The sequence below is a fragment of the Scyliorhinus torazame genome, chromosome 2 (genome assembly GCF_047496885.1).
Source record: "Scyliorhinus torazame isolate Kashiwa2021f chromosome 2, sScyTor2.1, whole genome shotgun sequence".
Lineage (NCBI taxonomy): Eukaryota > Metazoa > Chordata > Chondrichthyes > Carcharhiniformes > Scyliorhinidae > Scyliorhinus > Scyliorhinus torazame.
Window position 1 is genome coordinate 268,772,589 of NC_092708.1, and position 25,428 is coordinate 268,798,016.

Genomic DNA, 25,428 nt, shown 5'->3' on the forward strand with positions numbered 1-25,428 from the left:
ATAATATTCTAATAAAAACAGAGTTTGAACACAGCACTGAGCAATGTATGGATCCTTGGCTCTGGCAGTAGATGTATAAAATTGTTACAAATCACAGTTTAGGCTGCAACTGGTATTCAATTCTGGGTTCCACACAAAAGATAGACTAAATTCAGTTATAAAACTAAGACTTGTTCTCTTTTGGACAGAATAGTTGTTCAGATAACAAGGGGTTTGAGAGATCCTGTCAGGAGAAATAACTTCCTCTGGCAAAGTGGGTCAGTGACTGGGGTTAATCATTAAAATAACTGGCATGGGGAACTGATTTAAAAAAAATCTTCACAATGGGTTGTTAAAGGTGATGAGATCATAGTCTGTCAGAAACTTTAATAAATCAACGGACATATATATATACTTGAAGAAATTAATTTGAAGGGCTGTGAGGAAAGGGGCGGCATTGGTACTAAATTAAAGCGCTTGATAGACCGAATAGCTTCCTCATGCGTTCTAAAAATTGAATGGTTCTGAAGTGCAATGACTCACCTACCTATGGATATAACGATAAAATCCCTTAACTATGAATTTCTCTTATCAATCTCTTAACCATCATTGTTCAACTGGAACAATTTCCATCCAGAATAAGTGATAGAAACTACAACCTGCTCGGAACTTATTGTCCCCATTGAGCGACTAAATTAATAAAAAAAACAAAATACAGAGGTTGCCGAAAAAGCTTAGGAGATCTGGCAGCATCTGTAGAGAGAGACAGAGTTAAGATTGAGTTATATGAACCTTCTACATCTGTAGAATCTCAACGTGGCTTTATGAAATGGATGAATAACATCACTAACCTGAGAGAGGAAGTGTCAAGAAATGGTTAAATTAGAGAACAATGGCATCATGCCAGAAAGTGGCAATTAAAGTAAACAGGAGTTCTATCCAAATGTAGCCTGCAGATAATAGGAATGTGGACACACAGGGTAGAAAGCCAATTTTCATTTTACCAGCATGGGCCTGTGTGTGGCAGATGCTCTTCAATGTAGTGAATCTGTATATGACACTGAATTACCCACTGCAATTCATGGAAAAACCTCCTCTTCTCCCTGTTTTTTTGGGTCTCTCAGGAGACCCGAGACTAGGGGCAGAGGACTGTCTGAATGGGTCAGCTTGGTGCATTTTTTTTTTCATTATCCAATTCCTTTTTCTTTCCAATTAAGGGACAATTTAGCACAACCAGTTCACCTACCCTGCACATCTTTGGGTTGTAGGGGTGAAACCCACGCAGTCATGGGGAGAATGAGCAAACTCCACACGGACTGTGACCCGGGGCCAGGATCGAACCTGGGTCCTCAGCACCATGAGCCAGCAGTGCTAACTACTATGCCACCATACTGCCCTACTTGGTGCATTTGACTGTCTTTTTCTGTCCATGTTGTATATTTAAAAAAAAAAACAAAGCTGGTTCAGAAATGAAGGAAAGCTCTGAGACAAGCATAACTTATTAGACACCAAACGAGATCCAGAAATACATCCTCTCGGAGTCACATTTATTTAGATATTTGGAATAGTTTCCAATCAATGCAAAATCATTTATTGTAAATATTCTCATTCCGATCACACACTGACAATTTGGAGCCTCGTGGTACATAAAATATGCAGCCTCACTGCGTATGGCGTACACAGTCTCAAGGCTACACATAATATGCAGTGTTATGGCCAGCCTCACTGGGCATACATAATACGCAGCCTCATGACTGCACAATAAACAACTTCACGGCCACATAACATGCAGCCGCACAAAGCACATATTAAATGCAGCCTCACTGCACACACAACACAAGTGACGGGGCAAAGTATTCAGTCTTAGTGCCACACACACTCTTCAGTAGGGCTGCATTACATGCAGCCTCACGGTGCATAGCTTGATTCAGATCACTTATCCGTCAAAGAATCTTTTCTTGCAACTCATCCAGTCATGACCTTGGTACCTATTGACTTAAAATCTTGAAGAAAATAGAACTTTACTTAAAAAAAACAGCGGAACAGTCATGGTCAGGCTGCAATTGGGCTCAAGGCCTTTCTGTGACCACACACGTCTGTCAAACTACATTCTTATCCTAGACCTTAAAAAAAAGAATAAATAAAACCATGGTGATATGCAGCAGGCATCACACAGTGGCAACAAAAACTCAAAAAACCTCCAGAATTAGTCTCTACTCAGCCACAGGGCCCCCAAGGTCTCACCAATAGGACTTGACCTAGGTCGAGACTTCCCGTTCAGAGTATGGTCTGAGCGTCAATATCTATGTCCATTCACAATTTCCTCTTACTGTCTCACAGCCCCAAACACATACAGAACACACACACTGGATATTAAAAAAAAATACTTGGTACAGGTTCAGAAACCACATTTTCATCTGTATGTAATTTGAAAACAAGGTTATTAGGTATAAAATGAATAACCTAACAATAAGAAATAATTGTGATTCAAAATGAGAGATCAGTCCTCGAGGCTGCAGGAATCAGCAGGATTCCACATGGAAGCCTGTCAAACTGTGGCAAACAGCCAAACAACCAATGTTTAAGTTACAAAATCTACAGAATCGTAAGTGGACACATGCACTCACAGACTCAGACCGGGGTGTATGCACCCCGCACGCAAACCGAGACATGTTTGTGGAGCAGTCACTGTTGATCGATATTTCATGCCTTTAAACTCTCACTCTGTCAGCTTTACCCTTCAGGCAGCAAGGCCCGTGTTAAAGAGCAGATAAATCTCAAAACAGCTGCAACATGTAGGCTCAGTCCAGCTGTGAAGCCATCGAGATTCCTCAGATGTACAGCAAGTTCACAAGAGACTGTAATTTCGGAATGATGGAAATATATTGTGTAAAGACGTTTGTGTATGGTACAGTCTTTTAAATTACTTCCCAATTTGGGAGGTCAAATGTCTCCTCATGGGTCCAGATGGCTGTCCTCCTCAGCATGCTGACACAGGTGCTTGGGGGCATCCTGGGAAAATCAATGGACAAGCTGTTAATATACCACTGACAAACAAACAAGGAGTAAAAGCCTGCCAGCCAACCAACAGGTGAGGCAGCAACCTCCAGCTCCTCCAGGTATCGTATCCCGTGTAAAAATCCTGCATTACTTCACATATAAATCATTCAAATCCCTCGATTATATTCCAGCATCTGACTCACTTTTTAAAAACAAATTTAAAGTACCCAATTCCTTTTTTTCTATTAAGGGGCAATTTAGTGTGGCCTAACCACCTTCCTGCACATCTTTGAGTTGTGGGGGTGAGACCCACGCAGACACGGGGAGAATGTGCAAACTCCACACTGTGACCCGGGCCCAAGATCAAACGTGGGTCCTCGGCGCCGTAAGGCATCAGTGCTAACCACTGCACCACCGTGTCGCCCTTTGTAACTCACTGTTGAACAATGTTCCTGATAAGCTATGCAGCAGCCAGAGAATTACTGTTATGACTTACGTCAAATAATTTTAAAGGGATTGTGCACTGATAAAACTGACCACGCAGCACAACTAAATTTTAAAAAGTAATATTGCAATAACATTTATATTCTATACATAAACCATCTCACTCCCCCCACACTCCCAACTGTTATTCTGCATATAAAGCCCCACTCAAACTCCTTTGTTCGATTCTCGACTGTCCCTGCCTCCCAAGTATCTGTTATTCTATACCTAACTCCCCCCACCCCCCTCAAAATCCCAACCCAGTCCGAAACTCACTGCCAAGTATCTGTCATTACACACAATCACCCCAAAGCCCTTTATCATGTTCAACACCGTTCCTCACTACTGGGTACCTGTTGCATAAACCAGACCCACTGGATTAGAACAAAGAACAAAGAAAAGCACAGATCATAGGCCCTTCAGCCCTGCAAGCCCAGTGTCGACCATGCTGCCCGACTAAACTACAATCTTCTACACTTCCTGAATCCGTATCCCTCTATTCCCATCCTATTCATGTATTTGTCAAGATGCCCCTTAAATGTCACTATCGTCCCTGCTTCCACCACCTCCTCCGGCAGCGAGTTCCAGGCACCCACTACCCTCTGTGTAAAAAAACTTGCCTCGTACATCTACTCTAAACCTTGCCCCTCGCGCCTTAAACCTATGCCCCCTAGTAATTGACCCCTCTACCCTGGGGAATAGCCTCTGACTATCCACTCTGTCTATGCCCCTCATAATTTTGTAGACCTCTATCAGGTCGCCCCTCAACTTCCGTTGTTCCAGTGAGAACAAACCGAGTTTATTCAACCGCTCCTCATAGCTAATGCCCTCCATATCAGGCAACATCCTGGTAAATCTCTTCTGCACCCTCTCTAAAGCATCCTTCTGGTAGTGTGGCGACCAGAATTGAACACTATATTCCAAGTGTGGCCTAACTAAGGTTGTATACAGTTGCAACATGACTTGTCAATTCTTATACTCAATGCCCCGTCCAATGTAGGCAAGCATGCCGTATGCCTTCTTGACTACCTTCTCCATGTGTTGCCCCTTTCAGTGACCTGTGGACCTGTACACCTAGATCGCTCTGACTTTCAATACTCTTGAGGGTTCTACCATTCACTGTATATTCCCTACCTGCATTAGACCTTCCAAAATGCATTACCTCACATTTGTCCAGATTAAATTCCATCTGCCATCTCTCCGCCCAAGTCTCCAAATGATCTAAATCCTGCTGTATCCTCTGACAGTCCTCATTGCTATCCACAATTCCACCTACCTTTGTGTCGTCTGCAAACTTAATCAGACCAGTTACATTTTCCTCCAAATCATTTAAATATACTATGAACAGCAAAGGTCCCAGCACTGATCCCTGCGGAACACCACTGGTCACAGCCCTCCAATTAGAAAAGCACCCTTCCATTGCTACTCTCTGCCTTCTATGACCTAGCCAGTTTTGTATCCACCTTACCAGCTCACCCTTGATCCCATGTGACTTCACCTTTTGTATCAGCATGTAACTCAATTCCCATCTCAGGTACAAAGTGATGATTGGATGAACTCTGACTGCAGCAACCTCGTGCCCCAGCTTTTAACCTGCAATTGGGCTCCATAAAGTTCCTTTCCCAGAATACACCATTTCTTCCTGCACACACCCTCCCCAGAACCCTTTTTCTGTCCTCACCTGTTTGGACCCATTTTTTACAGTGAAGAAAGCATCACAATTGCGCCAGCGACACTTCAAGGTCAGCAGAGAGGGGTTGTTATGATCAGACAACAGGTGGTGCTTCAGGTGCTTCAGGACTCCAAAAATCAAATTACAGCCGGACCACTGTAAGAGGACAGGGGAGACAATTAAAGGGGCGCGGGAGAAAGAGAGGACAGATTGTGGTGGGGTGGGCGAACACCATCATCCAGACATAGTGCAAACATACATCACAAGAAAAGACAAATATGAAATGTGCACCAGGTTAAAATGAAGGGTTACAAGATGAGCAGAGCCAGAGTTCCTGAAAACGCAGCCACTCCTGCGCTCACATCATGCGACCCAACCCCCACTTCATACAGGTTTACCTCAGCTGCCTTGCTTTTGCACTCTATGTTGCTATTAATAATGTTGAGGATATTCTCGGCTTTATTAACGGCTCTGTCAAGCTGTCCTGACATTTTCAAGGATTGATGCACATATACACCAAGGTGCCTCTGCTCATATACCCAGGTTAGAATTTTATCTTTTACTTTATATTGTCTCTGAATTCTACCAAAATGAATCACTTCACACTTCTCAAATTTCATCTGTCCGCCCATTCCACCAACCTATGTCCTTTTGAAGTTCTACAGTATTCCTCTCAGTTCACAATGCTTCCAAGACCCTATCGTTTGCAAAATTTGAAATTGTGCCCTCTACACCAAGGTCTAGGCCATTAATACATCAGAAAAAGCAGGACTCCCAATACCAACTTCTGGGGAACTCCATTATAAACCTTCCTCCGGTCTGAAAAACATCCATCCACATCTGCTCTCTATTTCCTCTCACTCGAACCACATTGCTACTGTTCCTTTATGCCATGAAGTTTGTGGCTTTTTATGAAATGCCTTTTGGAAATTCACCAATACCACATCTATAGCATTACACTCATCAACCCTCTCCGTTGCTTAAAAAAAAACTCCAGCAAGTTAGATGAACAGGATTTTCCTTTAACAAATCTATGATTGCTCCCCTTAATTAACCCATATTTGCCCAAGTAACAATGAATTTTGTTCCGAATTATAGTTTCCGGATGCTTCCCCACCACTGACTGGAATATAGTTTCTGGATTGACTTTACACCCATTTTGAACAAGGATTTGCAATTCTTCAGTCCTTTAGCAGCATGCCCGAGTCTAAGGAAAATTAAGTTAACAATCTATTTCCCTCAATGTCCTTGAATGCATCTCATCTGGTCCTGATGTCTCATCAACTTTAAATAGATAGCCTATCTAATACCTCTACTTCATCAATTTTAAACCTTTCAAGTGTCTGAACTACAACTTCCTTCACCATAATCTACACATCATTTTCTTTCTTCATAAAGACAGAAGCAAAATATTAATTTAATTCCACAGCTATGCCCCCTACCTCCATGCATAAATACCTTGACCGTGCCCAAACTTTATTCTTTAAAGGTAGTCCATTGTTCACATACAGTTTCACCTGCCAACCTGTGATTCCAATTTATCCGGGCCAGATCCATTCTTACCCATCAAGTAGAGCCTTCCCCAGTTAATTATTCCTGGATTGTTCCTTGTTCTTTTCCATAACCAACCTAAACCATATGATACAATGATCACTGACCCTAAATGTCCTCCTACTGACACTTTGCCCACTTCATTCCCAAGAACCTGGTCTAGTAATGTTTCCTTTCTTGTTACACTGGAAACATGCTGTAGGAAATTATCTTGAACACACTTAGGAACACTTGCCCCTCTCTGCCCTATTACAATCCCAGTCAATATTCAGATAGGTTTTGCTATTTTGGCTATTCTATAATTCTTCCAATTCTCTGTAATTTCCTTGCAAGCTTGTTCCTCTACATGTTTCCCATTAATTGGTGGTCCATAGACCAAGCAATATACTGTAACCATTTTGTCTTCAGCTCGAACCAAATGAGTTCTGCACTTGACTCTTCTGGGACTCCCTCTCTCTCCAGCACCACAATGCCCCCCTTAATCAATACTACCAACCCTCCTCTTTCTTTCCTAACTTTCCTGAACACTTTGTATCCAGAAATATTTTGAAGCTCACTGCTAATAGGATCTCTCAGCATTGCACACACACAATAGGTATCTCACAATATATCAGTCTCTTGAATGAATCAACGTATGGAAGAGAGAATATCATCAGAACACTGAGAAATGGGTAGAGATACAGTGTGAGCTGGGCACAGCAGGGTCAAGGGAAAAGGCAGAGATATTGAGAGCTGGGCAAAGCACGACCCGACTGTATAGCCATGTATAAAGGAACTTTCAGACTTACCCAACAGCGAAAATTCTGCATCAGGTTCAGCCGCACAGCTTGTATGCTGCCATCATAACAGCCTGTGTAAATCTACAGGCAGAAAAAAGGCAGTCATCCATCAAAATGACACCATTAGTTTCATAATGCCCTTGAAAAGGAGTGGCTGGCTAGGCCATTTCAGAAGACAGCAAAGAGTCAATTACATTGCCTTGGGTCTGGAACTACATAAAGAACAGACTAGAGAAGGGCACAAATTCCCTTCCCATAGAACATGAACAAACCAGATGTTTTTTTTACCCAGTGATTTCATGAACAAATTACTGAGACTAACTTTTTATTCCAGAATTAATTGGGGGCAGCAGTGGCTAGCAATGCTGCCTCACGGCACCAAGGACCCGGGTTCGGTCACATCCCTGGGTCACTGTCCGTGTGGCGTTTGCACATTTTCCCCATGTCTGCGTGTGTCTCATCCCCACAACCCAAAAAGATGTGCGGGCAGGTGAATTGGCCACGCTAAATTGTCCCTTAATTGGAAAAAAAAAACTGGGTACTCTACATTTATGGGGAAAAAAAATTAATTGAACTTAAAACTCCCCCAGTTGACATGGTGAGATTAGAACTCGTTTCCAGATCATTAGTCCAGTAACATACTGTAACCATCAATTGACGAAGAGAAGGTGAAATAATATGTCTTAATCTAAGCACTGCTATCAGTACAAACTAATGAACTGAGGAAAATATTGGAAGGGAATTTGAATTTGTAGATCAGACACTACAACAGTGACACCATAGAAAGCATCCTATTGGGCTGCATCACAGCCTGGTATGGCAACTGCTCGGCCCAGGACCGCAAGAAACTTCAGAGAGTCGTGAACACCGGCCAGTACATCACATGAACCCACCTCCCATCCACTGACTCCATCTACACCTCCCGCTGCCTGGGGAAAGCGGGCAGCATAATCAAAGATCCCTCCCACCCGGCTTACTCGCTCTTCCAACTTCTTCCATCGGGCAGGAGATACAAAAGTCTGAGAACACGCACGAACAGATTAAAAAAACAGCTTCTTCCCCTTGTTACCAGACTACTAAACAACCCTCTTATGGACTGACCTAATTAAGACTACACCCCTGTATGCTTCACCCGATGCCGGTGTTTACGTAGTTACATTGTGTACGTGTTGCCCTATTATGTATTTTCTTTTCATTTCTTCTCATGTACTTAATGATCTGTTGAGCTGTTCGCAGAAAATTACTTTTCACTGTACCTCGGTACACGTGACAATAAACAAATCCAATCTAATCCAACACTGCTATTCATTGCTTCACCATTAACATACCAACCACAGCCAGATGTGAGACAGGGACAATTCCTGGACTCGGGTGGATCACCTCAAGGTGAGTCTTCACTATTTATCAAAATGGAACAATCGGATCATTTTGCTGCTCACACTCACCATGCTCTTATGTATGACCATACACATCACCATGTCCTTGTGTCCACCGTACACTTGCAGGCGATCGTGTGACTGGACACCAAAAGAAAATAACATTACATTAGACTACTGTTCTGCTTAGTTTTAAAATTGGGTAAACATAACGCTGCTAACACAGTAACGAACACATCACGTGGCACTTGACAGGAAAATTATCAAACAGAATTCTATATAATGCCACAAAGATCTAAGAGGCAGCTTAAAGGAGCAATTTAACAGACAGAGAGGGGGGGGGGGGGGGGGGGGAGACCGTGACTTAGGAGGGGTTACTGAATTTAGGGCTGTGGCAGCTGAAAATGCAATGGTGGAGTGATTAAAATCTGTCTCAAGAGGACAGATTAGAGAAATTTGGTATCTTAAAAGTTTTGCAGGACTGGAAGAGGTAACAGATATAGGAAGGGGCTTAACCACAAAGTTGAGAATTTTAATTTTCTTTAAAAATATTTTGTGATCCAACATTACATAACTAGATTCCACATTACCCTGCATATTCACATTCTGCCCATGTATGAATATGCATGTAGACAACAGTCAAATTTATGCCACCAGCATTAATTACTGAATATCAAATACAAGGAAGCTGCAGCCAGGAGTCAGCCATTCAGCCCATCGAGCCTGCTCCACCATCCAATATCATGGTTGATTATCAACTTCAATGCCTTTTTTCCAACACTATTCCCATATCCCCTTATGCCATTGGCATTTAGAAATCTGTCAATCTACACTTTAAACATACTCAGTGACTGAGCTTCCAAAGCCCTGTGGGATAGAGAATTCCAGAGATTCACAACCCTCTGAGTAAAAGAATTTCTCATCTCGGTCATAACTTATTTTGAAATTGTGCCCCCTGGTTCGAGACTCCCCAAACAAGGGAAACCTCTTACTGCATCTACCCATCTATTCCTTTAAGTATTTTGTTGGTTTGAGTGAGATCACCTCTCATTCTTTGGAACTGGAGAATACAGGTCCAGTTTGCCCAATCTCTCTTCACAAGACAGTCCCTCTGTCCCTGGAACGAGCTTGGTGACTCTTTGTTGCGCGCCCTCGATGGCAATAATAGCCTTTCTGAGGTAAGGGGACCAAACCGCTCTCAGTACTCCAGGTGTGGTTTAACCAAGCCCCTATACAACTGAAGCAAGACCTCACTACTCCTATACTCTAATCCTCTCGTGATAAAGACTAATATTCCATTAGCCTTCCTAATTGTTGCGCCTGCATGTTAGCCTTCAGTAACCCAGGTCCTTTTCTACATCTCCACTTTCTAATCTCTTACCATCCAAGAAATACGCCGTGCATATGTTCCTCCTACCAAAGTGGCTAACCTTCCATTTTCCCACATTATATTCCATCTGCCATGTTCTTGCCCACTCCCCAAGTCTGTCCAAATCCTCTTGAAGGCATTTTGTATTCTCCTCACACCACACGTTCCGCCTAGCTTTGTGTCATCTGCAAAGTTGGAAATATTACATCAGGTCCCCACATCTAAATCACTGATATACATTTTGAACAGCAGGAGCCCGAGTACAGATCTCTACGGTAGCCCACTAGTCACAGCCTGCCAGTGCAAGAATGACCCGTTGATTGTGACTCTGTTTTCTGCCCATTAACCAATATTTAATCCGTGCCAGTATATTACTTCCTGTCGCTTGTGCCTTAATTTTGCTAACCAAGCTCCTGTGGGGGACTTTATTAAAAAATCTTTGAAAATCCAAGTATACTTGGGCGGCACACGGGTGAGCGCTGCTGCCTTTCAGCACCAGGGATCCGGGTTCGAGTCCGACCTTGGGTCACTATGTCGGGTTTGTACGTTCTCCCCGTGTCTGCGTGGGTTTCCTCCGGGTGCTCCAGTTTCCTCCCACAATCCAAAGATGTACAGGATGGGTAGATTGGCCATGATAAATTGCCCATTAAGAGTCCGAAGGTTAGGTGGATTCCAGAGATAGGGCGGGGGAGCAAGCCTAGGTAGGTTGCTCTTTTGGAGGGTCGGTGCAGACTTAATAGGCTGAATAGCCTCCTTCTGCACTGTCAGCATTCTATGAACTCTATGAACTATATCCACCGACTCCCCTTCATCAATTCTGTTAGTAACATCCTCAAACTCCAACTGGTTCATCAAACATAATTTCCCATTCATAAACCCACAGTGATTATGCCCAATCCGACCATTATTATTCAAGTGTCTATTTATTACATCCTTTATAATAGATTCTAGCATTTTCCGTCTTACTGATGTAAGGTTAACAGGTCTGGTTAGCACTGCCGCCTCACAGTACCAGGGACCCAGGTTCAATTCCAGCTTTGCATGACTATCTGTGAGGAGTTTGCACTTTCTCCGTGTGACTGCGTGGGTTTCCTACAGGTGCTCCGGTTTCCTCCCACAGACCAAAATGTGCAGGTTAGGTGGATTGGCCATGCTAAATTACCCCTTAGTGTCCAAAGATGTGCTGGTTAGGTGGGGGTATGGGGATAGGGTGGGGGAGTGGGTTTAAGTAACGTGCTCTGAGGGTTGGTACAGACTCAATGGGCCTCCTTCTTCAACGTAGGGGTTTTATCGTGTCGGAGGACATGGTTATTACTGTAGGAGTAGATGGTTACCATCGAGTCTGCACCAACCCTTCGAAAGAGCACCCTACCTAGGCATGCTCCCCTGCCCTATCTCTGGAACCCCACCTAAAGTTTGCACACTTTTGGGCAAGCGCTGTGGTCAGCAGCAGATGTTGTGGAACTAAATTAAAGCATAAGTGAAAAACAACAAGAGTTCAATTACTCAGTAACCAACATCACCGAAAACACAATAGGTTGTATGTCAGTAAGGGATAAACCCAATCAATCAGTGGAGGGTAAACCCAATCGGTGGAGGGTAAACCCAATCGGTGGAGGGTAAACCCAATCGGTGGAGGGTAAACCCAATCAGTGGAGGGTAAACCCAATCAGTGGGGCATAAACCCAATCAGTGGGGCATAAACCCAATCGGTGGAGGGTAAACCCAATCGGTGGAGGGTAAACCCAATCAGTGGAGGATAAACCCAATCGGTGGGGCATAAACCCAATCAGTGGAGGATAAACCCAATCGGTGGGGCATAAACCCAATCAGTGGAGGATAAACCCAATCAGTGGAGGATAAACCCAATCAGTGGAGGATAAACCCAATCGGTGGGGCATAAACCCAATCGGTGGAGGATAAACCCAATCAGTGGGGCATAAACCCAATCGGTGGGGATAAACCCAATCGGTGGAGGATAAACCCAATCGGTGGAGGATAAACCCAATCAGTGGAGGATAAACCCAATCGGTGGGGATAAACCCAATCAGTGGAGGATAAACCCAATCGGTGGAGGATAAACCCAATCGGTGGAGGATAAACCCAATCAGTGGGGCATAAACCCAATCGGTGGGGATAAACCCAATCGGTGGAGGATAAACCCAATCAGTGGGGCATAAACCCAATCGGTGGGGATAAACCCAATCGGTGGGGATAAACCCAATCGGTGGAGGATAAACCCAATCAGTGGGGATAAACCCAATCAGTGGGGATAAACCCAATCGGTGGGGATAAACCCAATCGGTGGAGGATAAACCCAATCAGTGGGGATAAACCCAATCAGTGGGGCATAAACCCAATCGGTGGGGATAAACCCAATCGGTGGAGGATAAACCCAATCAGTGGGGCATAAACCCAATCGGTGGGGATAAACCCAATCGGTGGGGATAAACCCAATCGGTGGAGGATAAACCCAATCAGTGGGGATAAACCCAATCAGTGGGGATAAACCCAATCGGTGGGGATAAACCCAATCGGTGGAGGATAAACCCAATCAGTGGGGATAAACCCAATCGGTGGGGATAAACCCAATCGGTGGAGGATAAACCCAATCAGTGGAGGATAAACCCAATCAGTGGGGCATAAACCCAATCGGTGGGGATAAACCCAATCGGTGGGGCATAAACCCAATCGGTGGGGATAAACCCAATCGGTGGAGGATAAACCCAATCGGTGGAGGATAAACCCAATCAGTGGGGCATAAACCCAATCAGTGGGGCATAAACCCAATCAGTGGGGCATAAACCCAATCAGTGGGGCATAAACCCAATCAGTGGGGCATAAACCCAATCAGTGGGGCATAAACCCAATCAGTGGGGCATAAACCCAATCAGTGGGGCATAAACCCAATCAGTGGGGCATAAACCCAATCAGTGGGGCATAAACCCAATCAGTGGGGCATAAACCCAATCAGTGGGGCATAAACCCAATCAGTGGGGCATAAACCCAATCAGTGGGGCATAAACCCAATCGGTGGGGCATAAACCCAATCAGTGGGGCATAAACCCAATCAGTGGGGCATAAACCCAATCAGTGGAGGTAACATCCCACTGCGGCCTGTTAAAACCAATCTGTGTAAGGAACTGACACTCTCATAGCCCTGCCTCTGAAAGGAATTATAAAAGTTGTGAAAGCTGTAGGCATTGAAGGGAGAAGAAATGATGCCAGCAAGTAAAGTTGAAGACCGAATAAAGTTTTGTACGATTGTACCACAACTCCGGCTCAAGTCTTGTGAATATAACAATGGATTAAGATCATTAGCCTTTTATCGTTATAATACCAGATCTAAATTAGCCTGAATTCTAGTCAGCTCCACAACGGGCAGCACGGTAGCATTGTGGATAGCACAATTGCTTCACAGCGCCAGGGTCCCAGGTTCGATTCCGGCTTGGGTCACTGTCTGTGCGGAGTCTGCACATCCTCCCCGTGTGTGCGTGGGTTTCCTCCGGGTGCTCCGGTTTCCTCCCACAGTCCAAAGATGTGCAGGTTAGGTGGATTGGCCATGATAAATTGCCCTTAGTGTCCAAAATTGCCCTTAGTGTTGGGTGGGGTTACTGGGTTATGGGAATAGGGTGGAGGTGTTAACCTTGGGTAGGGTGCTCTTTCCAAGAGCTGGTGCAGACTCGATGGGCCGAATGGCCTCCTTCGGCACTGTAAATTCTATGACAACATACTGCTCTAGCAATCGTCCCCAACACATTCCAGAAACTCATCTTCCACAGCAGTAGGACTCATTAGGTTTACCCAGTCCATATGCAGATTGAAGTTACCCATGATTACTGTATTACCCTGCTAAATACGTCACTAATCTAATTAATACTATGCCACACTACCAGTACTGTTTGCTGACCTATAAACAAAGCTTACCAATGTTTTCTGCTCCAGGCTGTTTCTTAGCTTCACCCAAACAGGATCCACATTTTGTTCTACCGATCGGAGATCCTTCCTCAGTAATGTACTGATTCCGTCCATTATTATCTGAGCAATGCCACCTCCTTTTCCTTTTTTGCCTGTCCTGCAGAGAACCTGCAGCGTGTGGTCATTACAGGTGACTGAACTATACTCCTGTTCTCCAAAGTTACATTGCAAAAGACCTGCATCCATCATTACTGTTACCAGTTTCATAGGAACAAATACTATCAGCAAGGCATACACCTGTGAACCCTCTCACCCTCAGATCACTACAGTCCTGATGGTGTAGCTTCCCAGAGTTCCTTTTCAACCGACTAATCAACAATATCGGGTTTATGATCCGATACAAACTCTCAGTTTTTTCACCTGCCTGAGCTATTCACACTACTATCAGGATTCAGCCCCTTTTAGCTCACTCCTGCATCGCATTCCCAAGAGTTTCTGGAATTCTATTTTTCTTCTTACTGTCAAACAGAAAGCTGAACATTTTGTAGAAAGTTCGGCTTGCTCCTGTACACACCAGGCGTTTGATCACCGTTTCCTGCTGCAGTATGTCTGAGCCACAGGAAATGTTACTACACAAGAGCTCACGGTGTTGGGGGTAATACATTAGCATGGATAAAGCATTGGCTAACAGGAAACAGTTGGAAGACATGGGACATTTTCAGGATGGCAAACTGTAACCGTTAGACTGCCACAGGGATCAGTGCTGGAGCCCCAACTATGATCTTCAGAGACTCGGATGAAGGAACTGACTGTTATGTAGCCAAATTTGCTGATCATATAAAAATAGGTAGAAAATCAAGTTGTGAGGAGGATACGAGAGGTCTGCAAAAGAATGTAGAAAGAGGCAGCACGGTAGCATAGTGGTTAGCACTATGGCTTCATAGTGCCAGGGTCCCAGGTTCGATTCCCAGCTTGGGTCTGATCTCTACCCATCAGCACTGTAACCAGGTATTAAACAATGGACAAGCCTACAACAAACAGTATTGAACCTGTGTTATACAGTGATGGATCTGTGCACACTTGCACTGTATTCCAGTGTTATGACAGAACTGCACCCACAGGCACTGTAATCTCGTGTCATACGGTGATAGACCAGTACCATAGCCCAGTGTTATAGTGACAGACCTGAACACACCAGTACCAGACCCAATGTTATACAGTGACAGACCAGTACACCCCAGGACCATAACCGTGTTATATAGCGACAGACCAATACCATCCCCAGTGTTATACAGGGTCAGACCAATACCATACCCCAGAGTTATACAGTGACAGACTTGAACACACCAGTACCATACCCCAGTGTTATACAGGGACAGGCCAGTACAATGCCCAGAGTTATACACTGGCAGACCTGAACACACCAGTACCATACCCAGTGTTGTACAGAGACAGACCTGAACACACCAGTACCATACCCCAGTGTTATACAGGGTCAGACCAATACCAAACAGTGACAGACCTGAACACACCAGTACCATACCCGGTGTTATACAGTGACAGGCCTGATCACACAGGTACCATACCCCAGTGCTGTACAGGGACAGACCAGTACCATACCGCAGTGTTGTACAGGGACAGACACGTACCATTTTCCAGTGTTATACAGTGACAGACCAGTACCATACACAGTGTTATACAGGGGCAGACCAATACATAGAACATTACAGCACAGAACAGGCCCTTCGGCCCTCAATGTTGTGCTGAGCATTGTCCGAAACCAAGATCAAGCTATTCCACTCCCTGTCATTCTGGTGTGATCCATGTGCCTATCCAATAATCGCTTGAAAGTTGCTAAAGTGTCCGACTCCACTATCACAGCAGGCAGTCCATTCCACACCCTAACCACTCACTGAGTAAAGAACCTACCTCGGACATCCCTCCTATATCTCCCACCCTGAACCTTATAGTTGTGCCCCCTTGTAACAGCTACACCCACCCGAGGAAATAGTCTCTGAACGTCCACTCTATCTATCCCCCTCATCATCTTATAAACCTCTATTAAGTCACCTCTCATCCTCCTCCGCACCAAAGAGAAAAGCCCTTGCTCCCTCAACCTTTCCTCATAAGACCTACCCTCCAATCCAGGCAGCATCCTGGTAAATATCCTTTGCACTCTTTCCAATGCTTCCACATCCTTCCTATAGTGAGGTGACCAGAACTGTACACAATTCTCCAAATGTGGTCTCACCAGGGTCATGTACAGTTGCAGCATAACCCCGCGGCTCTTAAACTCAAGCTCCCTGTTAATAAACGCTAACACACTAAAGGCCTGCTTCATGGCTCTATCCGCTTGAGTGGCAACCTTCAGAGATCTGTGGACATGAACCCCAAGATCTCGCTGTTCCTCCACATTCCTCAGAACCCTGCCGTTGACCCTGTAATCCGCATTCAAATTTTTTCTACCAAAATGAATCACCTCGCACTTATCAGGGTTAAACTCCATCTGCCATTTTTCGGCCCAGCTCTGCATCCTATCAATGTCTCTTTGCAGCCTACAACAGCCCTCCACCTCATCCACTATTCCACCAATCTTGGTGTCATCAGCAAATTTACTGACCCACCCTTCAGCCCCCTCCTCCAAGTCATTGATAAAAATCACAAATAACAGAGGACCCAGCACTGATCCCTGTGGTACACCGCTGGTAACTGGTCTCCAGTCTGAAAATTTTCCATCCACCACCACCCTCTGTCTTCTATGTGATAGCCAGTTACTTATCCAATTGGCCAAATTTCCCTCTATCCCACACCTCCTTACTTTCTTCATAAGCCGACCATGGGGAACCTTATCAAACGCCTTACTAAAATCCATGTATATGACATCAACTGCTCTACCTTCATCTACACACTTAGTTACCTCCTCAAAGAATTCAATCAAATTTGTGAGGCAAGACTTGCCCTTCACGAATCCGTGTTGACTATCCCGGATTAAGCTGCATCTTTCCAAATAGTCATAAATCCTATCCTTCATGACCTTTTCCATTAACTTACTGACCACCGAAGTAAGACTAACCGGCCTATAATTACCAGGGTCATTCCTATTCCCTTTCTTGAAAAGAGGAACAACATTACAATGAGGACCCAAAGATCAAAGCCAAAGGCTCTGCAATCTCATCCCTTGCCTCCCAAAGAATCCTTGGATATATCCCATCTGGCCCAGGGGACTTGTTGACCCTAAGGTTTTTCAAAATTGCTAATACATCCTTCCTCAGAACATCTACCTCCTCCAGCCTACCCGCCTGTATCACACTCTCATCCTCAAAAACATGGCCCCTCTCCTTGAACACTGAAGCAAAGTATTCATTCAACACCTCTCCTATTTCTTCTGACTCCATGCACAAGTTCCCACTACTGTCCTTGACCGGCCCTAACCTCACCCTGGTCATTCTTTTATTTCTCACATAAGAGTAAAAAGCCTTGGGGTTTTCCTTGATCCAACCCGCCAAGGACTTCTCATGCCCCCTCCTAGCTCTCATAAGCCCTTTTTTTTAGCTCATTCCTTGCTACCTTGTAACCCTCAAGCAACCCAACTGAACCTTGTTTTCACATCCTTACATACGCTTCCTTTTTCCTCTTGACAAGACATTCAACCTCTTTTGTGAACCATGGTTCCCTCACACGGCCATTTCCTCCCTGCCTGACAGGGGCATACCTATCAAGGACACGCAGTATTTGTTCCTTGAACAAGCTCCACTTTTCATTTGTGCCTTTCCCTGACAGTTTCTGTTCCCATCTTATGCTCCCTAATTCTTGCCTAATCGCATCATAATTACCCCTCCCCCAATTATAAACCTAGCCATGCCGTATGGCCCTATCCCTCTCCATTGCAATAGTGACACCGAATTGTGGTCACTATCTCCAAAGTGCTCTCCCACAAACAAATCTAACACTTGGCCCGGTTCATTACCAGTACCAAATCCAATGTGGCCCCACCTCTTGTCGGCCTATCCACATATTGTGTCAGGAAACCCTCCTGCACACACTGTACAAAAACTGCCCCATCCGAACTGTTCGACCTATAGAGGTTCCAATCAATATTTGGAAAGTTAAAGTCACCCATGACAACTACCCCGAGACCTCCACACCTATCCATAATCTGTTTTGCAATTTTTTCCTCCACATCTCTATTACTATTTGGGGGTCTATAGAAAACTCCTAACAATGCTCCTTTCCTATTTCTAACTTCGGCCCATATTACCTCAGTAGGCAGATGCCCTTCAAACTGCTTTTCTGCAGCCGTTAAACTATCCTTGTTTAAAATGCTACTCCTCCACCTCTTTTACCACTTCCCTACTCTTACTGAAACATCTATACCCCGGACCTTCCAACAACCATACCCAGTGTTATGCAGAGACAGATCGATACCATACCCTAGTGTTATACAGAGACAGACCAGTACCATATCCCAGTGTTATACAGTGACAGACCAGTACCATATCCCAGTGATATGCAGTGACAGACCAGTACCATATCCCAGTGTTATACAGAGACAAACCAGTACCATATCCCAGTGTTATACAGAGACAGACCAGTACCATATCCCAGTGTTATACAGAGACAGACCAATACCATATCCCAGTGTTATGCAGTGACAGACCAGTACCATATCCCAGTGTTATACAGAGACAGACCAGTACCATATCCCAGTGTTATACAGAGACAGACCAGTTCCATATCCCAGTGTTAAACAGAGACAGACCAGTACCATATCCCAGTGTTATACGATGATAGACCAGTACCATATCCCAGTGTTATACAGAGACAGACCAGTCCATATCCCAGTGTTATACAGAGACAGACCAGTACCATATGCCAGTGTTATACAGAGACAGACCAGTACCATACCCCGGTGTTATACAGAGACAGACCAGTACCATATCCCAGTGTTATAAAGGATCACACCAGTACCATACCCCAGTGTAATACAGGGTTCCACCAGTACCGTACCCAGTGTTATACAGGGTCACACCAGTACCATACCCAGTGTTATACAGGGTTCCACCAGAACCATACCCAGTGTTATACAGGGTTCCACCAGAACCATACCCAGTGTTATACAGGGTTCCATCAGAACCATACCCAGTGTTATACAGGGTTCCACCAGAACCATACCCAGTGTTATACAGGGTTCCACCAGAACCATAATCAGTGTTATACAGGGTTCCACCAGAACCATACCCAGTGTTATACAGGGTCACACCAGAACCATACCCAGTGTTATACAGGGTCACACCAGAACCATACCCAGTGTTATACAGGGTTCCACCAGAACCATACCCAGTGTTATACAGGGTTCCACCAGAACCATACCCAGTGTTATACAGGGTTCCACCAGAACCATACCCAGTGTTATACAGGGTTCCACCAGAAACATACCCAGTGTTATACAGGGTCACACCAGTACCATACCGCAGTGTTATACAGGGACAGACCAGTACCATACCCCAGTGCTATACAGGGACAGAGCTAGCGCACAATCTGGCTTACCTGCAATTCATAAACTCGCACCAGTTTGTCCAAGCAGGCGGTCACCATCACCTTACCCAGGATGTTTACGACGGTGACAGCGTGGTTGTGACCTTTATAGATCCGCACAAGTTCTCCAGTCTGTGAAAAGAAAGGGCAAAAGTTTGTTAGGTTATTTTGGAATGCGAGCAAACTGAACGATCTTCCATAAACTAACAAACATTTGAAGCCTCTGTTCAATGAATGAGCACCGCATACACATGGACATTTTCTCCGGACGTTTGCTGGTTATAGGACCATAGTCCGCAACACGTCAGCCGAGCAGCAATTTTTCTAGGACATGTGAAAACGATCTAGTCTTGGCAGGATACAGGCAAGATCGACCCCCTTCTCAGCCAGCATACACACACAGGGAGGACACTAGATGCCAGCTGTGGTTCAGTGGGCAGCACTCTTACTTCTGAGTCAGAAGGTTATGGGTTCCAGTCCCATTGCAGAGACGAAGATCATGTAGAAATGGAAAATTTTGCCTACAAACAACTAATTCAGATCATCCTGTCTGCCAGTTAATAACAGGCTCTGCAGGGCTATGTCACTGTCCAGCTTTTGGTTTCTAGTCTTATAGATTACAGCACTTTTGAGTGTATGCCAAATTATTGTTTGGATGCAATGAGGGGTTCTACCCCTACCATCATTTCAGACAGTGAGTTCCAGACCCCCACAAAACTACTGGTTAAAAAATTACACCACTTCGTACCATCAGCAAACTTCTTACTCATTTCCTCCACGATAAAACATTGATTATATACCACGAACAGCAAGGGGACACACAATCGAGGCGGACATCAGCAAGTAATTCGGAAAGCTGATAAAATGTTGCTATTTATTGCAAGGGGTATTGAATACCAGAGCAGGGAAGTTGTGCTTCGGTTGTACAGGACATTGTGAGATCACATCTGGAGTATTGTGTACAGTGTGGATCTATTTTAGGAAGGATGCAAATGTGCTGGATGCAGTTTAGAGAAGGTTTACTGGACTAACACCTGAAATAGGCAGGTTGCCTTCTGAGGAAAGGCTGGGGTTTAGAAGAGTAAGTAGCAACTTGACTGAAACATATAAGGTCTTGAGGTGCCTTGACTGAGTAGATGTGGAGAGGATGTTTCCTCTTGTGAGAAGACCTAGAATTAGGGGTAACTGTTAAAAATAAAGGATCGCCCAATTAACACAGATGAGGATATTTATTTTTCCTCACAGCGTCTCGAGTCTTTCAAACTCTCTTCCTCAAAATGTGGTGGTGGAAGAAGTCTTTGAATATTTTAAAAGGCATAGCTAGATAGATTCTTAATAAGCAATGGGATGAAAGGTTATCGAGGTAGGTAGGAATGTGGGGATGGGGTTACCATCAGATCAGTAATGATCTTATTGAATGACAAAGCAGGCTCGAGGGCCGAGTGGCCTACTTCTGCTCCTAACTCACACGCTTGTATTCCAATCCGGTACGGAGTGCTGCACTGCCACAGATGCTGTCTTCTGAGGCCCCTTCCGCCCTTTCAGGTGGATTATGAAAGATATTGACCACAGAATGTCCCCAAAACACTTTGCAGCCAATTACGTATGTCTGAAGTGCAGAGTAGAATAGAATATAGAGCTTTATTGTCCATGCAGAAATGGACATTTGTCTTTGGCATCACCTCCAATTGGCCATCCGAGGCATCTGCGCTTTCAGAGAAGCGACCTGATTGCTATGCCTCGAAAGGGCCACCTCCATACCTTGTATCATGTCACCATGTGCCTTTACCGTTTAGTTGGTCCTCTCCAATGCCAAACGAATGGGAGCCCAAGGCCTCTTCCATCGATTTGCAGAAGTCCCCCGACACAACCCGCCAGCGCTCGTCAAATTCTGCCACGGTGCTAGTAACCAAAGTGGCCGGAGTCACAGAGGCTGCCTCCGCCATTTTCTCCCCAAGGAGCCCCAAGGAGCCTCTGAATTGATCGACGAACTTCTACTTCCAGGTTTTTTGAGTTTTCTAGGCATTTTACCTATGTAGGTACCTTGTTCCTGTTAAACAAGTGAGCTTTTAAACAAAAATACCCCAAAACTAAATGAAGGGAATTAAAAGAACAGTCCCCAAGTGGGAGCCACCTCGTGCACGTCTTCCCTCTACAAAATGCAACGGGAAGTCAAGAAATATAGGTCATTTCAAGTACAATCTCGGGTTAAATTTGGTCACATGCCTTTGTTAGTTCTGGGTTGCTGAGGCAATTTACATCACTGTTGCCTGGCTAATGTTGCCTGGCTTATGTCTCCCAGCTCAGCAAAGGCTGTGAAGCAACCTGACGCTGTTCTATTCTGTACAGCATTAAACCAATGTTGCAGTGCATATTACCAGAGAATGGAGTCTAACTAGCGCCTCCAATCAAAGCTCATTAACTCACACATTAGGGTTTATTCCAGAAAGTCAGAGGCTCTGAGAAAAGACAAAGCAACCAGCAGGTTACCGTTTTCTAAGCAACCTGGATAAGGCTAGTTTGAAATACCAAGCAACCACATTAAGGAGTGCATATTTGAATTACAAACAACACTTACATGGATGTTGTGAGCATGTACAGACTGGTCACTGGAACCACTGAAAACCAAGTCATTTATCACCTGAAAAGACAAAAAAAGGTCACTTCCTAACAGCTACTTGCACAATCCGCAGCACCTTGCCACTTCCCATCCCCGCCAGGCCAGACAGCACTCTCCGCGCTCCCGTCTCTGGCCAGACAGTATCCTCCGCACTCCCACCTCCATGCGTGCACACACATCACGCTCCACACTCCCACCTCCATGCGTGCACACACATCACGCTCCACACTCCCACCTCCATGCGTGCACACACATCACGCTCCACACTCCCACCTCCATGCGTGCACACACATCACCCTCCACACTCCCGTCTCCATGCGTGCACACACATCACCCTCCACACTCCCGTCTCCATGCGTGCACACACATCACCCTCCACACTCCCACCTCCATGCGTGCACACACATCACCCTCCACACTCCCGTCTCCATGCGTGCACACACATCACCCTCCACACTCCCGTCTCCATGCGTGCACACACATCACCCTCCACACTCCCGTCACCATGCGTGCACACACATCACCCTCCACACTCCCGTCTCCATGCGTGCACACACCCCACATTCCGCACTCCCACCTCCATGCGTGCACACACATCACCCTCCCGTCTCCATGCGTGCGCACACATCACCTTCTGCACTCCCACCTCCATGCATGTACAAGAACCCTCCGTACTCCCACCTCCATGCGTGCACACACATCACCCTCCACACTCCCGTCACCATGCGTGCGCACACATCACGCTCCACACTCCCGTCTCCATGCGTGCACACACATCACCTTCCGCACTCCCACCTCCATGTGTGCACACAGTACCCTCCACAATCCCACCTCCATGCGTGCACATACAGCACCTTCCGCGCATCCATCTCCATGTGTGCACACAGCACCCTCCACCCTTCCGTCTCCATGCATGCACACACAACACCCGCCACACACCTATCTCCAAGTGTGCACACAGCACCCTCCGCTCTTCCGTCTCCATGCATTCACACTCAGCATCCATCACACTCCTGTCTTTATGTGTGCACATACAGCACCATCCGCACTACTGTCGCCATGCAAGTACACACAGCAACCTCCACCCTCCCATCTTCATGCATGCACACACAGTATTCCTTCCGTCACACAAAAGAAGAACACCCGTTTCCTTACAACACAAGGAACTCTTCGCGCTCCCCTCACACACCCACCAACGGCTTCAATATTTTGCCAGCCATACCTTCATGCACAGGACAGTCTTGGTGTGACCTTCCAACGTCCTGAGCAATAACCCGTTCTTGGCATCGCGAACACTGATGGTGCAATCGTATGATCCGACTAATAGCAGTCTTCGTGATCCCTCCTGTGCTGTTGCCAAACAGCTGACTGCTCGCGGGCCGTGACAGTCAAACACATCCAGCTGCTTCTTATTCTGAGGAAGGAGAAATGGGACAGAAGACTCAGAGTGCCTTGTACACAATGGATTGGAAAGTAATGATCACTGCTCATGTTTACCAAGTTATAGGAACACACAAACAGACCATTTGGCTTATCACGTCTGCCCTGGCTGGTTCTCTCCAGGGGTCACCTAATCCTGTTTACCTTCCAATCCTTTAATATTCTCCTTTTCTGAAGCAACCATCCACTTACTGGGAACTCTTAGAATGCACTCATGGAAGTGAAGGTTTTAAAGTAGTGAGTTTTGAAGATGAGAATTGAGGCGAGTTAGATGAGTGGAGTTAAGAATGTAAACAGTGAAGAGGAGTTGGGAGGGGAGCTGGAAACTGAACTGTGAGAAAAAGCTTTGAAAAGGGTAAATGCAACCTCGTCTTGTGCTAGACTCAGCTTGATTCAGTTCAAGGTAGTCCACATGACCCACATAACTGTAGCCCCGATGAGTCGGTTCTTCGAGGAGGTGGAGGTCAGAGGTAGGCAGTGTGGGGTAGCTCGGCCAACCATGTCCATATGTTTTGGGCATGTCCGAAACCGAGGGAATTCTGGCAGGGATTTGCAGATATTGGGTGGGATTCTCCGACCCCCCCCGCCGGGTCGGAGAATCGCCAGGGGTCGGCGTGAATCCCGCCCCCGCTGCCCTCTGAATTCTCTGCCCCTCCAAAAAAAACGCCCCGGCGTGAATCGCGCCGCCCTCCTCGGAGAATGACGGGGACCGGCATGACTCAATGGGCCCCGGGGCCGCCCGAATTCTCCGGGCCGCGATGGGCCGAAGTCCCGCCCGTTTAACGAGGGTCCCGCTGGTGTAAATCAAGGTAGGTCCCTACTGGCGGGACCCAGCTCCATGGGCAGCCTCCGGGGGGATCTGGCCCCAGGAGGTGCCCCCACAGTGGCCTGGCCCGCGATCGGGGTCCATACAGGTAATTGGGGATGGAGCAGGAGAAGCGGGGTACGTGGTCTATTGTTTGTTGTTATTTTAGGGGGTATTTTGTGCGTCGACCCGCACGGTTGTTTTAGAAATGTCAATATGTTAAATTGTGAAAATTACAAATGCTTCAATAAAATATTTTGAAAAAAAAGAATGTGAACAGTTAAGCAAGATCAGTAAAAGTGGCGATGCTCATGGATAAGGCCATGGAAAGGACAACTACAACTCTTGTTTAGGTATAGAATACAGTGTCAAGGAAACAGCTTAAAGTTTGTACAAGATCACTTAGGCCACAGTTGGAGTAGGATATGCATACCCGAGCCCCCATTGGAAGATGCATCAAACAAGCGGAGGTCACTGGTTCAGAACGCTGACTCCTTCTGCCTAAATCCCCAGCATGTTTGCCTAATTCAGGCTTCTCAATGTGTTGATCCTCTTCCCCTCCCCCTGATCTACTTTCTATTCATCAATATATTGCAGCCTACCTTCTGCTTTAGCACTGTGCGTTTGTCACTGTGAGATCATGGATAATAAAGAAATGGCAGATTTTCCTTTTGCCAGTGAGGACATGATGGGCTGGATGACCTTTCTATGGTCCTAAGTTAGGCACATCACCAAAATCAACCACAGGGTATTAACTTTTTTTTTTTAAAATGCATTTTATTACAAACATGTATCAAAACAGGTTACAGCAAATAAACACCCCGGGAAACATACTTCCCATCAATCAACTATACAGTCTGTACAAAAGTTTTCCCCTTTTTCACCCCCCCCCCCCCCCCCC

The 25,428-nt window shown here is 45.6% G+C and overlaps 1 protein-coding gene across 2 annotated transcripts in view; it reads right to left on the bottom strand.

Annotated features, from left to right (window-relative positions):
- Positions 1-1,497: 1,497 nt before the first annotated feature.
- Positions 1,498-25,428, bottom strand: part of LOC140398419 (zinc finger protein 106-like) — a 128,011-nt gene continuing 104,080 nt past the window's right edge. For both annotated transcript variants that reach the window (XM_072487092.1, XM_072487101.1), the window contains 7 exons: positions 23,505-23,696; positions 22,241-22,303; positions 19,675-19,794; positions 8,910-8,981; positions 7,474-7,545; positions 5,144-5,290; positions 1,498-2,991 (listed from right to left, as the gene is read on the bottom strand). In XM_072487092.1, the coding sequence (XP_072343193.1) occupies positions 2,935-2,991; positions 5,144-5,290; positions 7,474-7,545; positions 8,910-8,981; positions 19,675-19,794; positions 22,241-22,303; positions 23,505-23,696 (723 nt within the window). In that variant the 3' untranslated portion in view covers positions 1,498-2,934. The remainder of the gene's footprint in view (positions 2,992-5,143; positions 5,291-7,473; positions 7,546-8,909; positions 8,982-19,674; positions 19,795-22,240; positions 22,304-23,504; positions 23,697-25,428) is intronic.